Here is a 19244-nt window from a genome sequence, read left to right as displayed (position 1 = left end):
GAATTCCAGAGAAGCTTTCCAGAAATTTTTGAAGAAGGTCTGATAGTCGTTCCCATACATCTTGAGCGAGGAGGTTGTGACTAGCCCCTAGGTCCACCTAAGCATGAGAATGTGCAACGCACACGGGTTTGTAAGTGCTTCCGAGCCCATAACTAGGGTCCTGTGTCTCCACACAGACAGGTGTGGTGGTGGTGGGAGCACATGGGTGACGGAAAGAGTGTTCAAGTTTTTAGTTGATTCGTTTGTGCATGACTGGATGTGTGAACTGATTCGCAGCCTATGACGCGTGGACGCGTGGACCGAGATGGGTGCATGTAGTGCGTGGAAGCACTGAAACACTCCCTAGGTACACAACCCCAAGAGCAACTCGAGGGTCTCCTACTAGTTGCATATTTAAATGATCGTGGTGCAATTTGAAGCAATCACAAGGTATGATGGAAGAAGAGCGCCGGGATTGCTCGCTCACAGAGTAAGTTGCTTTCCTGCCTCCAGGATTTATGCGAGAATTTGGGGCTTTCCCTCTGCTCCTGAGTTTTCTTCGCATGATTGTGCAGGTCTTGGATTTTCTCTGTTGTGGGTGCCCTTGTGGCGATTCCGCTTGGTATCCGACGCAAATCCTTTGGGCCCCTGGTCTTCTATGGCTCCACCGGAGCTATGCTGGACATCATAATGAGCGTGACCCAATGTGAAAGAGACTTTCAGGAACGCCAGCAACGTCGAATGCTGGAACGCCAGGCAGCTTTAGATGCTGAAATAGACGAAGAATGAAGTCTATCTGTGCACAGGTTTGCAATGGGAGAATATATCATTCCACTGTCAAACTTTGGTCGAACTCGCTTGAGGAAAGTTTTAAGCGACGTTGCAATAACAGCCGGATCTTCTGAGAATTTTCGCCTTCCTCTTAACGTTGGGGGATCGTTAACAGACTCCTCTTGCCCGTTGGGCTCGCTGAACAGCCCGCAAACCTTGTGTTTCTTATTCGAGAGTTGTCGTCGGTTCTATGTGTGTTCCGAACTCCTAGACTCTAGTTCTCCTATGTGCTTATATCCTTCACTGTAAATGTCATGGAGGTGGGTCTGGTCGTTAGTTGACTAGCCTAATTTAGCCCTTGTGAGCTTAGTTTCAAATGTGGAAATGCACGGCAGGAATGTAGCTTGAATCAATGAAAGTGAACAACATAGACTGCCAATTAAGGATAAGACCTGTAACTACAGTAGGACACATGAGATAGGAACGCGAATCTAGCTCATTGCATATGGTGGACTGTTTTTACCAGTCGGACAAGTATTTTTACTTTGTTTCCTCAGCCTGATATTACCTTTGTCACTTGGTATTTTAAAGGCCCTGCTGCTACTTGGTGGCAGCAAAAAGAGAAAGATGGGTGTAATATTTTGTCTAATTTTAAGGCATTGTGCGTCCAAGTCTTTAAGGAACCATCAAGAGCGGGCACTATCTTAATGAGTCTTGGGTCAGCAGCTTGCTTCTGTGCATCACTACAAGCATCTGTTTTGGACTACTCTTCACGTCAAGTTGGACTCTTTAGCACATATTCACAGGTACATTGATGGATTGAGTCTTAGTGTTAAGGTTGATGTGTTGGTTGCTAATTGTTTAAGCCAATTCTTGCTTAGACTTTATGCTCTCCGAAGTTGTCATCTAAGCCACCAACTTCTCAATCTGGTTTGGTGTCTATCTTTGTTCCAACGAGATCTTAAGTTCCTTCTCCTAGATCAGGTATATCAAAGGCGAAGGTTTGCCTCAGTTTCCCTAAAGACAATGTTTCTAAGGAGAATGTGGACTACTTTCTGATTAGCCTTGTCCTTTAGTGCTAGCCTTTGTCATGGCTGAGTTTGCCCTTCACCTTTGGAGTGCCGACAAAAACTTAGTATGAAGACATTTGTATAAATGGATGCTCAAAGTATGTGTGGGTGTGTGGATTCCTATTTGTGAGAGCAAATGCTTATGCTGTGGTCTAAACCCATTGCTGACGCTGATGATGTCAGTGGGGATATCATAGTAGCTAGTCCCTACTATGCGTGGTAGAGTTTATGGTTTCAACCTTATGAGTGACTATCATGAGATTGGATCTGCACTAGGTGTTGTGTTTTTAGAGGATGAGTTTGGGCATGGTCCTAGATTCATCTAGATATATGTAGTTGAAGTAAAATAAAACCTGTCCCAGGTTCAGATCAGGCAATAGGTATCCAGCCTCGACTTTTCCCAGGCGTGAGGCTCCAACAAGAATTTTGGACTGTGTGATTGAACTGGAGCCATATGCAAAGGCTGTGAATACCTCTTGTATTATGCTTTGAAAAAATGATACAAATACATCGATGTGTAAGGGCATTGATGAGAAAGAGAGACTGACTATTTACCAGCTTGTTGTTCACGGTCCCAGCTCATTGCTTGAGGGACATGCCTTTGCTGCCATGCCTTTCTCGGCCATGGGAGCAGTTTATCTTTCACTTCAGGGGTCGAGACCCTTGGCGATAAGTTCTCTAGGGCTGTGGGGAGCCTTAGTTTCTCTTTCAGGCAGTGCCGGCACGACAGGCTCAGGGAGAGACTGGATAGAGTTTACCTAGGCTATTGGGCCATGCATGGGGGCGCTCAGTTGGCTTTTGGATGATGTCGAACTACATACCTATTATATTACATCTGGGACAGCCACTGCATGTGTTTCCCCTAGAAAGGGGTTTCCATGGGAGGACACACAAATTTGGCAGGTGGAGGTCGCATTTGGCGGTGGAGGTCGCCCCCTTGTAGGATGGTTGGGCCAGCTGGGCGGCTGTTGCTCTTCAGCGGAGCAGCAAAGAGCTCCAGTCGCTCGCATTGCAACGTAGGCAGGCTCTTCAGGAGAGTGACAGGGAATGTAATGACAAGAGAAATCACTAATCTGTGATTAGTAGACATTAAAACATTATTATTATGTTATACGCCAATGGTGTAACATGTATTTGTATTTATGATGGACACCGACCAATTTGTTATGGCGGTGGATCATCTGAGTAGATAGGACTAGTCGAGCTGGAGCCACTGCTTCAGACGGCATCGAATTTGGACATGTGATACTTATTCTATTAATAAAAATGTGCACACACGTGTCTAGGTCCTAGGGTCAATAGGAAGGGAAGGGTGCATTAAGGTGCATTGAATGGTAGATGCATGGGTCATAGGCTAAGGTTAGGTGTAAATGGGAAGATGGAACTTGAGTGATCTCAAGGGACATTAATGAAAGGGTATCACCCTTTCATTGTGAATCTCACGTTGCATTCTCTCTACCACATTGCATTCATCCGTCATCTCTTTCCCACCTTGCATGTAGGTCGAAAAAGAAACAAGTACTCTCACGAGGGCGCTCTTCCCCATTGGAGGGCCAATCGGCATTCAAATTCTGCATGCATTGCACACATTTGCATTCTCGAAAAGTGTGGATTTTCACATTTGGTATCAGAGCGGTGACGATCCACGAGCGGGACGAGAAGAGGGCGACAGTTGCGGACGACGGAAGTTGCAAGAGAAGTTGCGGAAGAGGATCACGACCGACCGATCTTTGAGGTTCTGAGACAAGGGATTTTTCTGAAAATTTCTGGTCTTGAACGGTGAACGGGGTGTCCTCACGAGGTGAATTTGCCCCCCCCCCGCCACATGTGAATGTACCCTTAAAAGCCTTAAACCGTGAGGAAAAGGGATTCCCCGTTCTCCCCAACGGAAAGTCGGATCGGAATAAGATTTTAAGGGGGTGATCCACCCATCAAGTACCCCCTATAACGGTATCTAGAGCTCCAATCCACTCAAAAGAAGTAGCCCAAACGGAGCGTACCAGTTTACAGCAGAAATACAAGAAGAAAAGCTTGAAAGAGAAGGGAAAGGAGGTCATTTTAAGTGTCTTCTCAACACAAACGAAGCGGGAGTTGGATAAGTACCACCAAATCTACAACACTTGACTTTTGCTGTAAAATAAACCTCTCTTTTTTTTGAAATTACAGCAAGACATTTTCTCTCTTGTATTACTAAAAGGAAAGAATGGAAGGGGAAGGGACATATAACAATGAACTTATTTCTTTTCCTCCATTACCCCAAGGAGAGAGAGAAAGAACACCTTCGTCCCCTCTTGAAGAGGATGGATTAGGTGAGAGTTATACACATCTTGAGTATGATAACCCACAAATAGATTTACAGCAATCTCTCCTTCAAGAACCTCTTGATAGAGAGTTCTCCTTTCGTAATGAAAGAAGAAATGAGACCAGCCAAGAACAAGGTGATGAGTTCACGCCTTCAACTCAAAGCCCAGTACACATGGATTACAATCCAAGTGCAAGAGGAAGAGAGGAGACTCTTGTTGATAAGCTGATTTTCCAGCTTAGCAATATGATTGAGCAGTCCATTATGACAAGATTAGGGACTAAGAGGACTTTAAACTTCGGGGATGAAGAGTTGAGTACCCCTTCTAAGAGGTCCAAATTCCAACCGCGAGAGAGAATTGAGTTCCCCAAATATGATGGGGCAAGGGAGGCTGACAAAATCCTCAATTGGATTCGTCATTTTGAGCTATACTTTGCCCCTCAAGACAAGACCGAGCAAGAGAAGCTTGCTCTTGCCACATTGCATCTGCAGAAGGATGCTCTAATGTGGTGGTCCTTGTCACAAATAGGAAAAGAGCCTATTCATGAATGGGCTAAGTTCGTGGAGCAACTGAAGGCCACTTTCATGCCACCGAGGCATGAAGAGAACCTAACCTTTCGTTGGGAGAGGTTTAGGTAGTTCGATAATGAGAGTAATGCAGATTTTACAGCCAGATTTTGGAAACTCTCTCTAGAGTTACCCGAAAAGAGTGAGGAAGATAGGAGAAAGAAGTATTTAGCAGCCTTAAGCCCAAAAGTAAGGTACGAGGTTGAAATGTTTAACCCGACCACGCTTAAGGACCTCACTAAGCTGGCTGAAATAGCTGAGAGGAAATTGAATCCGCGTAAACCCTTCAACAAAGGAAATGAGAAAGCTATTATACAAAATGTTAACAGCCAATCACGTCCTAGATGGATACCATTTCCTTCCATGACTGACGATGAGAAGAAAAAGCTAATTAAGGAGGGAAAATGTTCCGGATGTAAGAAACATAAGCTAGGGCATCCATGGCATAAATGTCCTACTCTATTAGCCAAAATTGTCAAAACCAATTTTGTAAAAGGGAAAGGCAAAGCATCCAAGCAGGAGGGTGAGGCTTCTACCTCCTCATCCCAAGACTCTACGATGAACATAGAACCAAGAGTAAATGCTATCCATTCAGCCAACACTGGTGTATGGATGTGTGAACTGAATAGAGAGTAGGCATATTCATTGTAGAGTATGGACAGAGAATAAATATTTTTCTCCTCGGTGTAGAGCGTCTGATAAGATAAATAGGGCTGAAAATAGAAGAGTTGGAAAAAGAGATTGAAGGTCTATAGTTTCTATAGACTAAGTAGCTCTGCATCGCAAAATCATCCATAGCCAAGGTCTACCTAGTTCAATGAAAACATTTGGGTGAGAGAATCGTTTTAATACTGATCAATTTGTTGAGAATGTGTTTAAGCTTATTGAGCAGGTTACTCTAAAGAGATTTCAGCAGCTAAGTATTCATAAGAGGATTCTGAGCATGAAGAGATACCGAAGAGGCAGTGCAGTGGTACTTCTGCATTTTGAATATTCAGCATCAAGAGGAACCAGAACTTGAAGATGAGATTTAAGTTCGGATTCAGAAGAGATCGTGTACTACTAGGAGAAGATTATTTGCAGATTATGAAGAGGAGATGCAAATGCAGAAGTAAAAGTAAAAGAGAAGCGTACGCAAGAGAGAGACAAGAGAGGATCGAGAAGAGGACTTCTGCTTATTCAAGCAGGAGGGAGTGTCATGACAAGAGAAATCACTAATCTGTGATTAGTAGACATTAAAACATTATTATTATGTTATACGCCAATGGTGTAACATGTATTTGTATTTATGATGGACACCGACCGATTTGTTATGGCGGTGGATCATCTGAGTAGATAGGACTAGTCGAGCTGGAGCTACTGCTTCAGACAGCATCGAATTTGGACATGTGATACTTATTCTATTAATAAAAATGTGCACACACGTGTCTAGGTCCTAGGGGCAATAGGAAGGGAAGGGTGCATTAAGGTGCATTGAATGATAGATGCATGGGTCATAGGCTAAGGGTAGGTGTAAATGGGAAGATGAAACTTGAGTGATCGCAAGGGACATTAATGAAAGGGTATCACCCTTTCATTGTGAATCTCACGTTGCATTCTCTCTACCACATTGCATTCATCCGTCATCTCTCTCCCACCTTGCATGTAGGTCGAAAAAGAAACAAGTACTCTCACGAGGGCGCTCTTCCCCATTGGAGGGCCAATCGGCATTCAAATTTTGCATGCATTGCACACATTTGCATTGTAAGAAATCCTAGATTTACTATATTTAGAACTGTGCTAAGGAACAGAAAAGAGACTGAGATAGCAGAGAACAAGGAATAACTGTATTGCTTGAATATCTGTAGGGTGGATGTGATTGTCATCCATACAATTTGGGCCTCTCTTATATAGAGAGTGAAGAGTCACACATGAAAAGGTGTGTACTCCAAAGGGTATGTGCATGAAGAGGTGTGTACCCCTTGTGAAGGGTGTGACCCTTGATGAGAGGGTACATTACAATAGGAATGTCTCTTCATTAGAATGTCTCTTGTGAAGGGTTGTGCCTCATTAGGAAGTGTCCCGTCGAAAGGGCAAGTGTCCCGTCGAAAGGTCATACCCTTCCACAAGTGTCCATTCATTAAACCATCCATAAGTCTAGAAAGAGAAAGGAATACGTCACAGATCGTGACATCCCCTCCCACTCAAAAGAAGACCCTGGTGGAGATAATGAACCGATGTAGAAAATATCATGGTAGATTTTGAAAATACTGCTGTAAAAGATCAGGGTACTGCTGTAAGTCTTCATCAGACTGCCAAGTAGCGTCGGAGTCGTCCAGATCTCGCCAAAGAACAAGGAATTCCGTGATAAGTCGATGTCGAGTCTTTCGCTGTCGATGGTCCAGAATACGCTCAGGAATGTGATAAGTCGATGTCGAGTCTCTCGCTGTCGATGGTCCAGAATACGCTCAGGAATAAGGAGAACATAATCGTCTTCGATTTCTGGGACATAATCACCTGCAGGAGGAACTGTTTCATCGCCTGGAATGTACGTCTTTAGCCAAGAAATATGAAATGTTGGATGGATTTTACCCCTTAATGGTGGTAATTCCAATTTATAACTTAAAGGTGAATTTTTCTTGACGATCTGGAATGGTCCATAGTATCTTGGTCGCAACTTAGGAAACACAGACTTAACCGTCTTATAGCGATGTGGGGCTACAAATAATAGCACCATGTCACCAGTGTTAAATTCCAAGTGACGTCGATGTTTGTTGGCAGACCGTTGATACCGCTCTTGCGCTTTTCGCATATGATCTTTGACTTGCAGTAAAATGTCTTGCATTTCTTGAATCAGTTGATCAGCTAGGGCCACTCGATGTTGAAGTACAAAATTTGTTGGTACAATCGGAGTGTGTCCATAAGCTGCTTGGAATGGAGTCATGCTGATGGCACTATGGAAAGAGTTATTATAAGCAAACTCGAGGAGTGGTAGATACTCTTCCCAGGCTGCGAGGCGTGACTGAACATAATGTCGAAGCATTTCTTCCAGAACTTGGTTGACTCTTTCAGTCTGGCCATCTGATTCTGGGTGGTAAGCTGAACTGAACAGTAGAGTAGTACCCAAAGATTCGAACAATGAGATCCAGAAGTGACTGGTAAACTTAGGATCTCTGTCGGATATGATATTCTTGGGTAATCCATGGTGTCGGAAGATGTGTTGTATAAAGAGTTTGGCTATGTCCGGGGCCTGTGCACTGCTTTTGCAAGCAACAAAGTGTGCCAATTTGGACAAGCGATCAACAATTACCATAATCTGAGTGTTACCTCTGGAGGATCGTGGTAGTGTTGTAATGAAATCCATGGAAATACTTTCCCATCTTTCAGTTGGAACTGGAAGAGGCTGAAGAAGTCCTGTGGGAAGTCGTCGACTTGCTTTCATTTGTTGACAGGATAAGCAAGATGTAACCATGTTGATGACATCTCTTTTCATCTGAGGCCAGTAGTATGTTGCACTGAGTAACCGATAAGTCTTATTGATGCCTGGATGGGCAGCATAAGGAACTACATGATGCTCTTTTAACAAAAGACGTCGAACATCCTTGTCATGTGGTACACAGACGCAATCTTGATAATACAGAAGGTCGTCCGTATAAGAATAGGATGAGAAAATCTTTTGTTCGGAAGTCGAAGGTGGATCTTTTGAAAGAACCTGTACTGCTGTGCCGAAGTCTTTATCATTGAAATACTGCTGAGAGCATCTGCAACTACATTGCGTAGTCCTGGAATGTACTCAATGGTCATGTGAAAGTTGGCCAGAAACTCAACCCAGCGTGCTTGTCGAGCGTTCATGACTGGCTGAGTAAAGATGTACTTGAGAGAGTGATGGTCTGTCTTGACCACAGAGTCGGCACCCATGAGATAATGTTTCCAAGAGCGATAAGCATGTACAACAGCAAGAAACTCCTTATCATAAACCGGATATCGGGTTTGGATATCAGAATGTTTATGGCTGTCAAAAGCAATAACTCTGCCTTCTTGCATCAAGACTGCTCCTGTAGCGATGTCGGAAGCGTCGGTCATGACCTCAAACGGAAGATTGGGGTCAGCAATAGCCATAACTGGTGTGGTAGTGAGTGCTTGCTTGAGTTGTTGGAAACTATACTCTGTTTCGGGAAGCCACTGAAAAATTGCTGTGCTTTTCAATAATTCGGACATAGGAGCTGCGATTTCGGAAAACTGATAGACCTTTGTATGGTAGAAGTTTGCCAATCCGAGAAAAGAGCGGACATCATGAACATTCTTAGGAGTAGGCCAGTTTCGGATTACCTCGACCTTCTTGGGATCCACAGAGATGCCTTGAGCTGAAATAACATGTCCCAAATATTCAAGTTGGGTCTTGAAGAACTCACTCTTCTCAATGTTGATGTAGAGAGAATTTGCGCGGAGAACTTAAAAAACTTGGTGAAGATGTTGTTTATGCTCAAGTAGGGATTTGCTGAAAACGAGGATGTCATCGAGGTAAACGATGACGAACTTATCGAGGAAAGGCCTGAAGATGTCGTTCATGAATGTGGCCGGGGCATTGTTTAACCCAAAAGGCATGACCAAACATTCATAGTGTCCATACTTTGTTCGAAAAGCTGTCTTGTACTCATCGCCTTCTCGTATACGAATTTGATGATAACCTGAACGAAGATCAATCTTGGAGAATTGTGTTGCATGTAGAAGTTGATCGAAGAGGTCATCAATGCGAGGCAATGGATACTTGTTTTTGATAGTGAGCTTGTTGAGGGCTCGGTAGTCGATGCAGAGGCGCATAGACTTGTTCTTTTTTTCCACAAGTAGTACAGGAGATCCGAAAGGGCTGCGACTGGGCCGAATGTGACCTTTGTCGAGTAGTTCGGTGACCTGTCTTTGGATTTCTTCATTTTGAGTGTAAGAAACCCTATAAGGAGGTTTCGACGGTGGATTACTGTCGGGAATAAGTTCGATTGGGTGATCCACTAGTCGTCGAGGTGGCAACTGCTTTGGCAATTCCTGTGGAAAAAGATCCAGGTAAGGGTGGAAAAAAGGTTGGTTGAGGTATTCAGGAGGATCCTTTGTTGGTATCTCCTCGACTGCCGTAACCAACAGAAGTGAAGTCTTTGCTTGGCGTTTACGAACCCACTTCTTTACTTGTAGGGCAGAGGCAACTGGGGTTGAAGGAGAATCCCTAGAACCAGTTAGCTCAATAAGTTTTCCCTGGTGGACAAACTGGATAGTATGGCTGCGAAAATTGATTGATGGATCATAGTCGTAGAGCCATTGTTGTCCGAGTATGACATCGTACCGAGAAAGAGGCATAATGTTGAAGTTCAACTTGTCCGTATAATGTTGGATGCGAAAAGACAAGTTTTTGATCCTGGTGTTGCACAAGAAAGTCGTTCCATTTGCGAGTTCAATTTGATAGTCCATGAGGCTAGGACTGGTGGTCAACCGAAGTTTATCGACCACAGAACTGGCTAGGAAATTATGCGAACAGCCACTGTCGATGAGGATGGTGACCGTTGTTCCACGAATCGATCCTTGAACACAAAGTACTTGAGTGGCCCGGGAAGGTTCGGGGTTGCTGGCAAGGCTCAGGTGGATGGTATTCGCCATTCGAACAGCTTTGCCTTTCTTGTCTTGTGCTGAGGTAGCATCTTCTTTTTGGGAAGTGCTAGGTTCCATATTAGAATTTTGCTTTGGTCGCTTGGGACAATCGAACCATCTATGGTCGCCTGTACAGATGGTACAAAGTCCTTTTGAGCTGGAGTTGTTCTTCTTGTCAGTGGCCGCACCTTTATGTTGGGGCTGTCGGTAATGACTTTGTGAAGAAGAAGAAACACGATCCTGGGGGGAGTGCTTCTGTTGTAATCCAGCAAATGATTTCTGAGGCTTCTGGGGATCTTGAGACTGTCGCTGACCTTGATTACCGAAGTTTTTTCGAAACCTGGTGTTATCTTGAGGGCGAGCACCTTTGGCCATAGGAGAGTTCTGTGTGCGATTAGCACTCTGCTTCCCTGTGTTTAGGAAATCTGTAATGCGCTCTGCGTAGGCAATAGCGCCATCTGTGGTGGTGATATTTGCTTTAAGAACATCAATGCGTAACGAGGGATGTAGGCCTGAGATGAAAGCATGAAGGCGATCATCCTCAGTTAAACCATCAATCTCTAGCACCAATGTGGTGAACTGAGAGATATAGGAAGACAGGGAACCCGTTTGCTCCAACTGTCAAAGTTTTGATCGTGCTTGGAAGTCCGCATTGGCAGGTACAAACTGCTTACGGAGCACGTGTTCAAAACATTCCCATGTTAACACACTTTTTCCGTCCTTTAAGCGTCTTTGCCACCATAGAAATGCTGTATCCTTTAGGAGGGAGGCTGCCAAGGCGATCTTTTTGCCTTCCGTGAGGTCAACAGTGTCAAAATACATGCGCATTTTAGTGAGCCATTGGTCAACAGTTCGGCGATTATGTTGACCAGTGTAGGCTTCCGGAAGTTTGACGTCAAGTCTTTTAGTTTTGGAAGCTTGAAGTAATCGATAGAGAGCACGCAATTCAGTGTTTTCTACCTCTGGTGGGAAAGAGTCCGCATCGTCGTTGGGTTGCGTCACGTCATCCTCTGTATGTGCTGGACTTCGAGAATCTTGAAGTTGTTGAACTTTTTGAACCAGGTCGGAGATGCTGTCCTGAAGCTGAGATATTTGAAGTTGCAATAGTGATTCACTTTGGATGTTGCCTTCAGGGGTCTTTTTGGGACTTGATTCTTTAATCTCTGGAGAGGCTTCACGCGAGCGGTGCGACATGTCGGAAATCCCTGTGAGAAAAGCGCGAACTTGCGCTCTAGTTTGTACCATTCCTGGAAGAGGATTCGGGTTGCTCCCTGAGGTTGCTCATATTGGAGGGGGCAGGCGAGGCAGGATGGAACCACCCGTGGAAATCTGGTAAGGGAGGTCCTGTCGGAGGTAACACTGGAGATTCTGAAAAAGGTGTTACTGCTCGTGATAAGACAGGGGTAGGTAGCAGAGTCCACGGATCTGAAAAAGGGTAAGGAGCTGCTGTCGGAAGAGGAGGATATCCAGGGGAGGGAGTGCCTTCAGGATGTAAATACTGACTTGGAGAAGGTACACCCTGTAGAGGAGGATATCGGGGAGCTGAAGGAGGTGGAGAGTACCCTGGGGATGCCGAAGGTGAAGGGTAAAACTCTCTCCAAAAATGAACAGCAAACTCCTGAGGAATATCGTGTTCCGGATATCTTCGTGTCTCGTGGAACACAACCTGTACTGTGCTGAGGAAATAATGTAACTGAGGTGCCTCACGCAGAAGGTAGAGGATGTGATCCAAGTCACTCGGAGGGCACGTGACACAGAAGACCCAAGATGCAAAGGCTCCAAAATGGGCTGGCTGTGCAATTTGAACACGATATTGTGTAGTAGCAGGTGCCTGAGGTATCCTTGAATGGCCGGGTGAATTACCAGGGGTTTCCATGCTTTAATGTGGATTCTTTCATTTGCTGTAGTTTGTTAAAAAGAATCCTGAAAAAGCAGATTGGAAAGACTCCACCTGGCAATACTTTAATCTGCCAAGTGATTGCGTAGAAGAAGGCTGCAAATCGTTGTCCGGAGGTCCATGTTGCAGTGTTTTGCGAAGAGTGCTCGAGGCTTGTCTGGTCCGGGCTGTCAACGGGCTGTCTTCATTGCGAGAAATGTGGCAACTGGTGCTGAATTGGCAGGGTGAAAATGGCGAAACAAGGAGAGGGCAGCAGACTGTCAGGAAAAGTGGTATCCAGGGCTGCAAATAGGGAGTGGACTGTCAGCGAAAATGGCGAGGCAAGGGCTGGCTGGCAGCGCAAATGACAAAACAGGGCCAGGCAGCGTAGGCTGAAGGATCTGTGCTGTCCGTACAGCGTGTACGGTACAGGCTGTACGGCCTGTACGGCAGGCTGTACGGCCTGTATGGCAGGCAGCGAAGAGCGAGGAAGAGCGAGGATGGCGCAGGCTGTGGCTGTCCGTACGGCTGACGTAGGCTGGTACGGAAAATCCGTACGGCTGACGCAGGTGTTGCGCAGGCTGGCTGACGTAAAAATTCGTACGTATGCGAGATGGATGCAATAGGGAGCTAGGGTGACATGGCGTTTCTTTCAGACTACAAGGCCCCAAGCCGGCAGGCCGCAGGGCATCAGCTCCAACGGTTGGGAGATGAGGGATGGCAGATCTACTTAGACCCCTGAGGAATCCTGGAGACAATTTCCTCTTTTTATTGGCACTCTTTCAGCAGAGGTGAACGCGGAGGTGCTGGCAGTTCGAGGAGAGGTCTGGGCCCCACACCCCTCGGTGGTCACCCCAGACATCATGGCACAGTAAGAGGCCCACTTCATGGATGAGGAGCTCTTGGAAGCCTTGGAGGCTCTCCCTGTGTAGCAATGTCCAAGGGAGGATGGTTTATCCCCAATGTTCTTTCATTGCATTTGGGAGCACATTAGCACTCCCTTGTGCTTAACTTTGCAAGAGATTTTCATCTCCGGGATGCTCCCCAAGTCACCAGTTGGAGGGTGGACATGCGTGATCCCGAATGAGGAGGATCAAGCTGACTTCCACCAGTGGCACTCGATTACCCTTTTGGACACAACCTACAAGATCTTAGGCAACGTTTTGATCTTAAGGCTCCGTCCACCTCTCCGACATCCTACAACATCTAGACATGTTATATTCAGGCGAGGAACATCTCGGACATCATCTTCACTTTTTGGGAGGTATAGGAGTGGGCATGAGAGGCATGCAGGTGGAGGGTGCCTTGCATGCGAGAAAATTTGACTTGTGCTAGGGAACTCAGTCTCTTATGGAGAGAATCGATATTTTGGTCCAAAAAGAAGATACCAATCTTGAGGTTCCCGATGTGCATCCCTACCCCCGCTATTGGACCGTGAGCTCCACCCTAATAAATAACCTTTGAGGCCAAGGTTTGGCTAATCAAAATGCAGGCTCCCCCACCCCAAACCACCACTTCAGACTAGATCTGAGGGACACTTTCCAAAAAGTTTCCACACTCGTAGATATCGGTTGCTTAAAGCATGCGCTAGTTAAGCATCAAGACATCCACTTGACTACCAACCAAAGCATACCATAACTCTTGCCGATGGCTCAATTTCTATGTCTACTATAGTTGTGCAGAATTTGGAGCTAGAGGCGTTAGAAAATCTATGGCAGAGATAACTGGCTTGTGGCAGCCTTTTGGAACTTGAAGCCTTTGATTTGCTGGACTTCATTGGAGGTCTAGAGGCCAATAATCCCAATTTGTGTGGTGGCATGGAAGAGGCATCACTGGTTTCACACCCACCTTGTAGCCCAGAGCTATCAATTTGGAAGGTAAGAGTCCAAACTGCTAGGCTTGGGCTGGTTTAGCGGCCAAAAAATCTTCCCGATTTGGGGTTAGGCTGCATCCGTCTTGATAAACATGAGTTTGTGTTTGGCCTTGTTACCATGCATCACCTAGATGGAGCTTGCCCATGGAACTCCCACCATGTGCATCCCTTGATACTTGAGCTGAAAATCAAAGACAAAGGGGGTCCGTTCCTCAATTTGGAGGTAGCATAGAGGAATCCAAAAATGGGCGCCGAGCGCTATCCAATTGCCCAAGTTGACACTTTCTTTTGTCAGAAAAAGATACTGTAACCTTTAGGGGGTCAGAATAATCCTCTGGATTTTTTGTGTAGTTCCATGGGCTTGGACTGTTCAAAGAGCACCTTCCTTTGAACTGTGTTACGAGGTTGTCAAACCGTGGGCCTCTCCCAAGGTGGCCTACGAGGAAGGTAGACAAGGAAAGAGGCGTATGGGGGGCAAGAAAACCCAATAGCTATGTATGGTCACGTCTTGAATGTGAACACCTTTCAAAGCTAGGCTCACATGAAACCAGTGACGAATGTGATGCTGTGTGGATTGAAGGCCAACAATGCGACCTGCCATTGCTGTATCCTGAAGCTCTTGTATGGCTTGTTGAGCCTGTTGCTTGTCCTTCGGGAAGAGTGAAATTTGGATGGCAATGGCAATTCGTCTCCCTAAGGCAAACCAGTGCTCCAAATGTCCTTGCTGGGGCCAAAGAAAACCCCCTTGTTGATAAAGCATGGTGAGGCTGAAGGTAAAGAGAAACGAGGAAGAGGCTAGGGAGAAGGAACTTCAGTGGAAAGGCAAAAGGAAGCAAAGGGACGAGCAGGGGTGGGATGGGCTGAGGAAGGACAGACCACAAGATGGGGTTGTGGAGTTCCTCTAGCAGGTTGGCCAGTTTAGGGCTCCTCCTGGCCTATATAAGCAGGTCCAATAGACGACTCATTCATCTAACTAAAGCCTTGTGGAACAGGCACGCAGGGAGGGTGAGAAACAGCACACAATAGTTCTCAAATTTCCATCAGTCTTTTGGCCGTAGTGTTCGCAGCACATATACTGGAAGTTTGTTGCTCACCTCCAGCTGTTTTCCCACGTCAGTGGATGATATATATTCTGAGTTCTTTTGTTCCTCTACCTCCATGGCAATTTCCAGTTTGTGGGTCATCGATTGAGCACTTTTGTTGAGACAGAAGAGACTGTGGGAGTCCTTTGGGAGTCTTTTGCTGCAAAGATCTGCTACAGCAAGCAGGTTCTATGCTCTAACAAGACCATGAGTAGAATCAACTCCAAGGGGCGGGCATTCCCAGCAGTCACCCTTGAAAGGGCAGCAAAGAGCCCATAAACAGGCTGGAAGAGCTGGCAGCCACCATGGGCCAGCAGCCACAAGCACCTGTGTGGGAGAATGGAGGCGAAATGCCTCAGTAGCAGACTGAAGCACAGTAAAGGATACAGGACAGCTCGCAGATTGTCTTGGGAGCTCAAAAAAGTTCTATAATAGCTTTCTTTTTGCTATCATATCTGCTGCTCTGTTGTCAGATTGAAGCTTGGATTGAGAGCATTTGTATGTGAAATATTGGAGTGAGTTGAGATCATTCTTTACTTACATACCCGTTAGCACTTAGCCCTGGTATGGCCTTGTAGGCCAGTTAGGACTTCAATCAACCCTCCGGTTGACTTCCTTGGGTTGAACCTCGGGTTGACTACCTTGGTCAACTCGTAGGTTGCCTTTGGCACTTTAATCGTCAGCTTCAGCTCAACACTGCCGTGCGGTGTTGCGTAGTCAATTTTCCCGTATGTTGTCCATACGTATTTTTGCGGTACCTGCTCAGCCCTGCGTCAATGTTTGTACATTGCCTGCATCAACAACCGTATAATTTGTAGAAGTTACCGGTATATTGCAGGCAGTGCTACTTATACCTGCTTGCAATTTCGACCGTATAATGCAGACGCAGCCGTAAACGATCTTGCCGTCAGTTCAAACAAGCAGTCGCATTGCGCACGATCTGTAGATGAGAATCTGTTCCTACAACTGCCAAAATGTTCTCGTACGACACTCAGATTTTGTTCGTACGATTGTCAGAATTTGGTTGTACAACTATCAGATTTTGTCTGTATGGTACAATCTGGTGGAATCATTCGTATACTCTTCACATTGCTACCGCAAAAATCGGATTCTTTGGGTTGGTACCTCTCAAACTTGACAAAATTTGGGTCTCTTTGGGGATCTAATGACACTTGTCACCTGACACGTGGCCATTGCATGTTAGTTCTTAAGACGCCTTTGGTCCGGTTGTGTGGGACAGAAGGCTTTTGATCTTGACCTGAGCATTTCACATATTCTCTGGTGGAGACACCATGTCGTACGCAGAATCTCCAGACCAACATTTCCCACAAGAAAGAAAGAAAGAAAGAAAGTTTATTAAAGTCTTCGGAAGACCAATGGGTCTATGAGACTGTGAAAATCTTGATACAACAAGCTGTGGTAGTGGAGCTACTAAACGAGCATCCATACCAATGCAAAATGCAAAAAATCCTAATACAACAAGCTGACTAAACGAGCATCCATACCAATGCAAAATGCAAAATGCAAAAAAAGAGCATCACATGGAAGAACCACAACAGCAGCAACAGCTGAACAGTTAGATTGCAATTTTGAAGACAAATTTGGGGCTTTTTGTTTCTGCACTTGGCTCTCAATTCTGCTATAAAAATTGGGGCTTTTGGGTCAACTGCAGGTAGAGTGCATCCCACTTTTAGATTTGTTGGTTATTTTGTCACATTTGTCCAAAAAGCAGTGATATTTGGTTGCTTTGAGGTAGTCTTTCAATGACATTGGCAAGAAATTGCACTAGATCTCGTCACATTTCCATATTATAGTTCAATTTCGGGACTTTTTTCATCAAAGTCATGCTCAAGTGATATTTTCTATTAAGTAAAAGTTTAGTTCGATCAACATTTGCATTGTTAGAATTTACAAGCAGAGGTTGGACGCTAAACTTTCACTTTGTATTGACATTAGAACAGACATTAGTTGGTAAAGCTTGACTTGCAAGTTTGCATGGGTCAATTCATTGAGAGATATTAGTTGTTAAAGCTCTTGGTCATTTTTAGTTTTATTTTAGGGCAAAAAAAGGATTTGTATCATATGTTGTTCGAAAGATATACATCCATCGCCAAGTATACATTTTCAGTAAGACTTTTCAAGATCGTGACAAAAAGCCGGGTAGCAAACATAAAACACATCATTCTGATTCTAAATCTGATTTGTAGAAGATGCTCCCTTTGAACTGGCACTCCTCATTAAAAACTTTAAGATGTTCTTGCTCATGTTCTTGAATCTCTAGAAGAACCGGTCTTGATTAGGGCGTAGTTTCGAGATGCTAGCCAGTCAGCAAAGAGATGATCTACATAAGTAACATTTTGATTGAATTGAAAATTGTTTTTGGAATCCAAACAAATCATAAGACATGTGCTCGAACAAGTGCCCAGTGCGAGTGTCTAACTTTTGTTGCATCTCCATGAAGTATGGCTAATCCAATTCAATGGCTCTCCTAGTTGCATCTGAACAATTTTCCAGACCCTTTTGGCAGATGGGCAAGACACTAAGAGATGGAAGATATCTTCTTGTACCCCTAAGTAGTGCTTACATTTACCATCCCCTTTTCCAAGCCTCAGCCTCCTCATATTGGTCCAAATCGCTTTGCGCAAGATAAGCCAAAGTAGTGTAGACATCTTCTCAGGTATTGACTTTGTCAAAATGAAAGAGAATCTCTCTTCCAGCACTGAGAGGAGTTGGAAGTATTCCATCTAGCATTGAGGATAGGAATCATGGCTTCTATGTCCTCTAAAGGAGTAGGAACAGGTACCAAGCGAGGTGTGAGGATCCAGCTAAACTCTAAGGAGTAATTTAAAATTGACTTTCCCTTCCATTGGATATCCCCATCCCATAGAGAGATTTTGTCAATGACAAAATGGGCTTTCTGATGTAACTCTGAATTCCCTCTTGATTTCAAGCAAAGTCTTCCATTTGAAGCATTCATTGAGCCACAGTTGCCCCCACGATTGTGGACCCTTTTTAGAAAGATGACAGGCCTTGATGAAATCTTCATTGTCTAGTACGGCATTTCTGTGTATTGAAGAGGATTAAATGGAGTCAAGTCGCATAAACGAGCCTTTCCCAGAGAACTTGATTTGGGCTTTGATTGACTCAAGAGCAGTCCATAGGGATTTCCACAAGGGACTTCCTTTTGTAGAACAAGGTTCAGGGCTAAAAACTACAAACAAAATTGGGTACCTCTTCCATCCCTTGGCTCTCATAGGCTTGACGTGATTGAAATTCCTAGATAAAAGCATGACCCAATCAAGGTCAGGATTTAAAAGGGCTTTTATTATCCATGTTGTGGCAAGTTTAGTTGTAGATTGCTTGATGTCCAATATCCCAAGACTCCCTTCACTCTTTGGTCGAGTGCAGAAGTCCATTTGACTTTTGCAATCTTGTTTGACCCTCCCCAAAGGAAGGACTTGCATTTGGAAATAAGCTTATCAAGACCAGCTTGGCTCGGGTGCCAATAGGAGAGGTAGAAAATAGTGATCAGATAAAGGCAATGGTTCAACACCATTCGTCTTCCTGCCAGGTTGGCTTGAAAGCCTCTCCACTTCTCTAGTTAGGAATTGAACTTGTTTAGGACCCATTCCCACCGATCCTTCATGGAGACGTCAAAACCCATGGGGATGCCTAACAATCTGAAAACAGTTCCTTTAGGGATCAATTGACATCCCAGGTGTTGTAGGTCCTCTTGCAGCTTCCCATTGAGCGTGCAATACCCAGTTTTGCTATGATTGATCTGAGATCCTGACGCTATACAGAAAATTTTTCGACACTTCAAAACTTCACGAACATCCTGGGGGGAGTTCCTAGGCATGAGATTAGTGTCATCTGCAAATTGGTGCATAACAAGCTGTTTTCTAGACGGCATTCCTATACCCTTTAGTGAACCCAGCTTGGGTTTTGTCCATGAGTAGCCACCCCAGAGCATCTTTGTGGCTATAGCATAAAGTAAGGGGGCGATGGGACAGCCTTGTCTAATAGATCTTTTCAAAGGGAAGGGTGAGGACATCTCACCAATGATGCAAACTTTGGCTGGCGCATTCGAGAGTAAAATTTGAACATATGA

General features: G+C 44.9%; 1 protein-coding gene across 1 annotated transcript; it reads left to right on the top strand.

Annotated features, from left to right (window-relative positions):
- The first annotated feature begins 341 nt into the window (after positions 1 to 341).
- On the top strand, positions 342 to 887 carry LOC147885995 (uncharacterized). Its single transcript, XM_087396712.1, has 2 exons — positions 342 to 469; positions 555 to 887. Exons 1-2 carry the CDS (start codon positions 432 to 434, stop codon positions 766 to 768), a joined length of 252 nt encoding a protein of 83 aa, XP_087252838.1. The 5' UTR covers positions 342 to 431; the 3' UTR covers positions 769 to 887.
- Positions 888 to 19244: the final 18357 nt, after the last annotated feature.

The sequence above is a fragment of the Dipteris shenzhenensis genome, chromosome 25 (assembly GCF_047967505.1).
Source record: "Dipteris shenzhenensis isolate YYH24624 ecotype China chromosome 25, Dip_SZ_1.0, whole genome shotgun sequence".
In the NCBI taxonomy this organism is placed as follows: Eukaryota; Viridiplantae; Streptophyta; class Polypodiopsida; order Gleicheniales; family Dipteridaceae; genus Dipteris; species Dipteris shenzhenensis.
The sequence above is the reverse complement of the archived record's forward strand: the minus strand, read 5'-3'. Positions and strand labels throughout refer to the sequence as shown.

Excerpts from the sequence above, each read along its gene's own strand:
- LOC147885995 (XM_087396712.1), top strand. The coding sequence starts at position 432 with ATGATGGAAGAAGAGCGCCGGGATTGCTCGCTCACAGA. Across the intron at positions 470-554 it reads CGGGATTGCTCGCTCACAGA|GTCTTGGATTTTCTCTGTTG; the intron begins GTAAGTTGCTTT and ends ATGATTGTGCAG.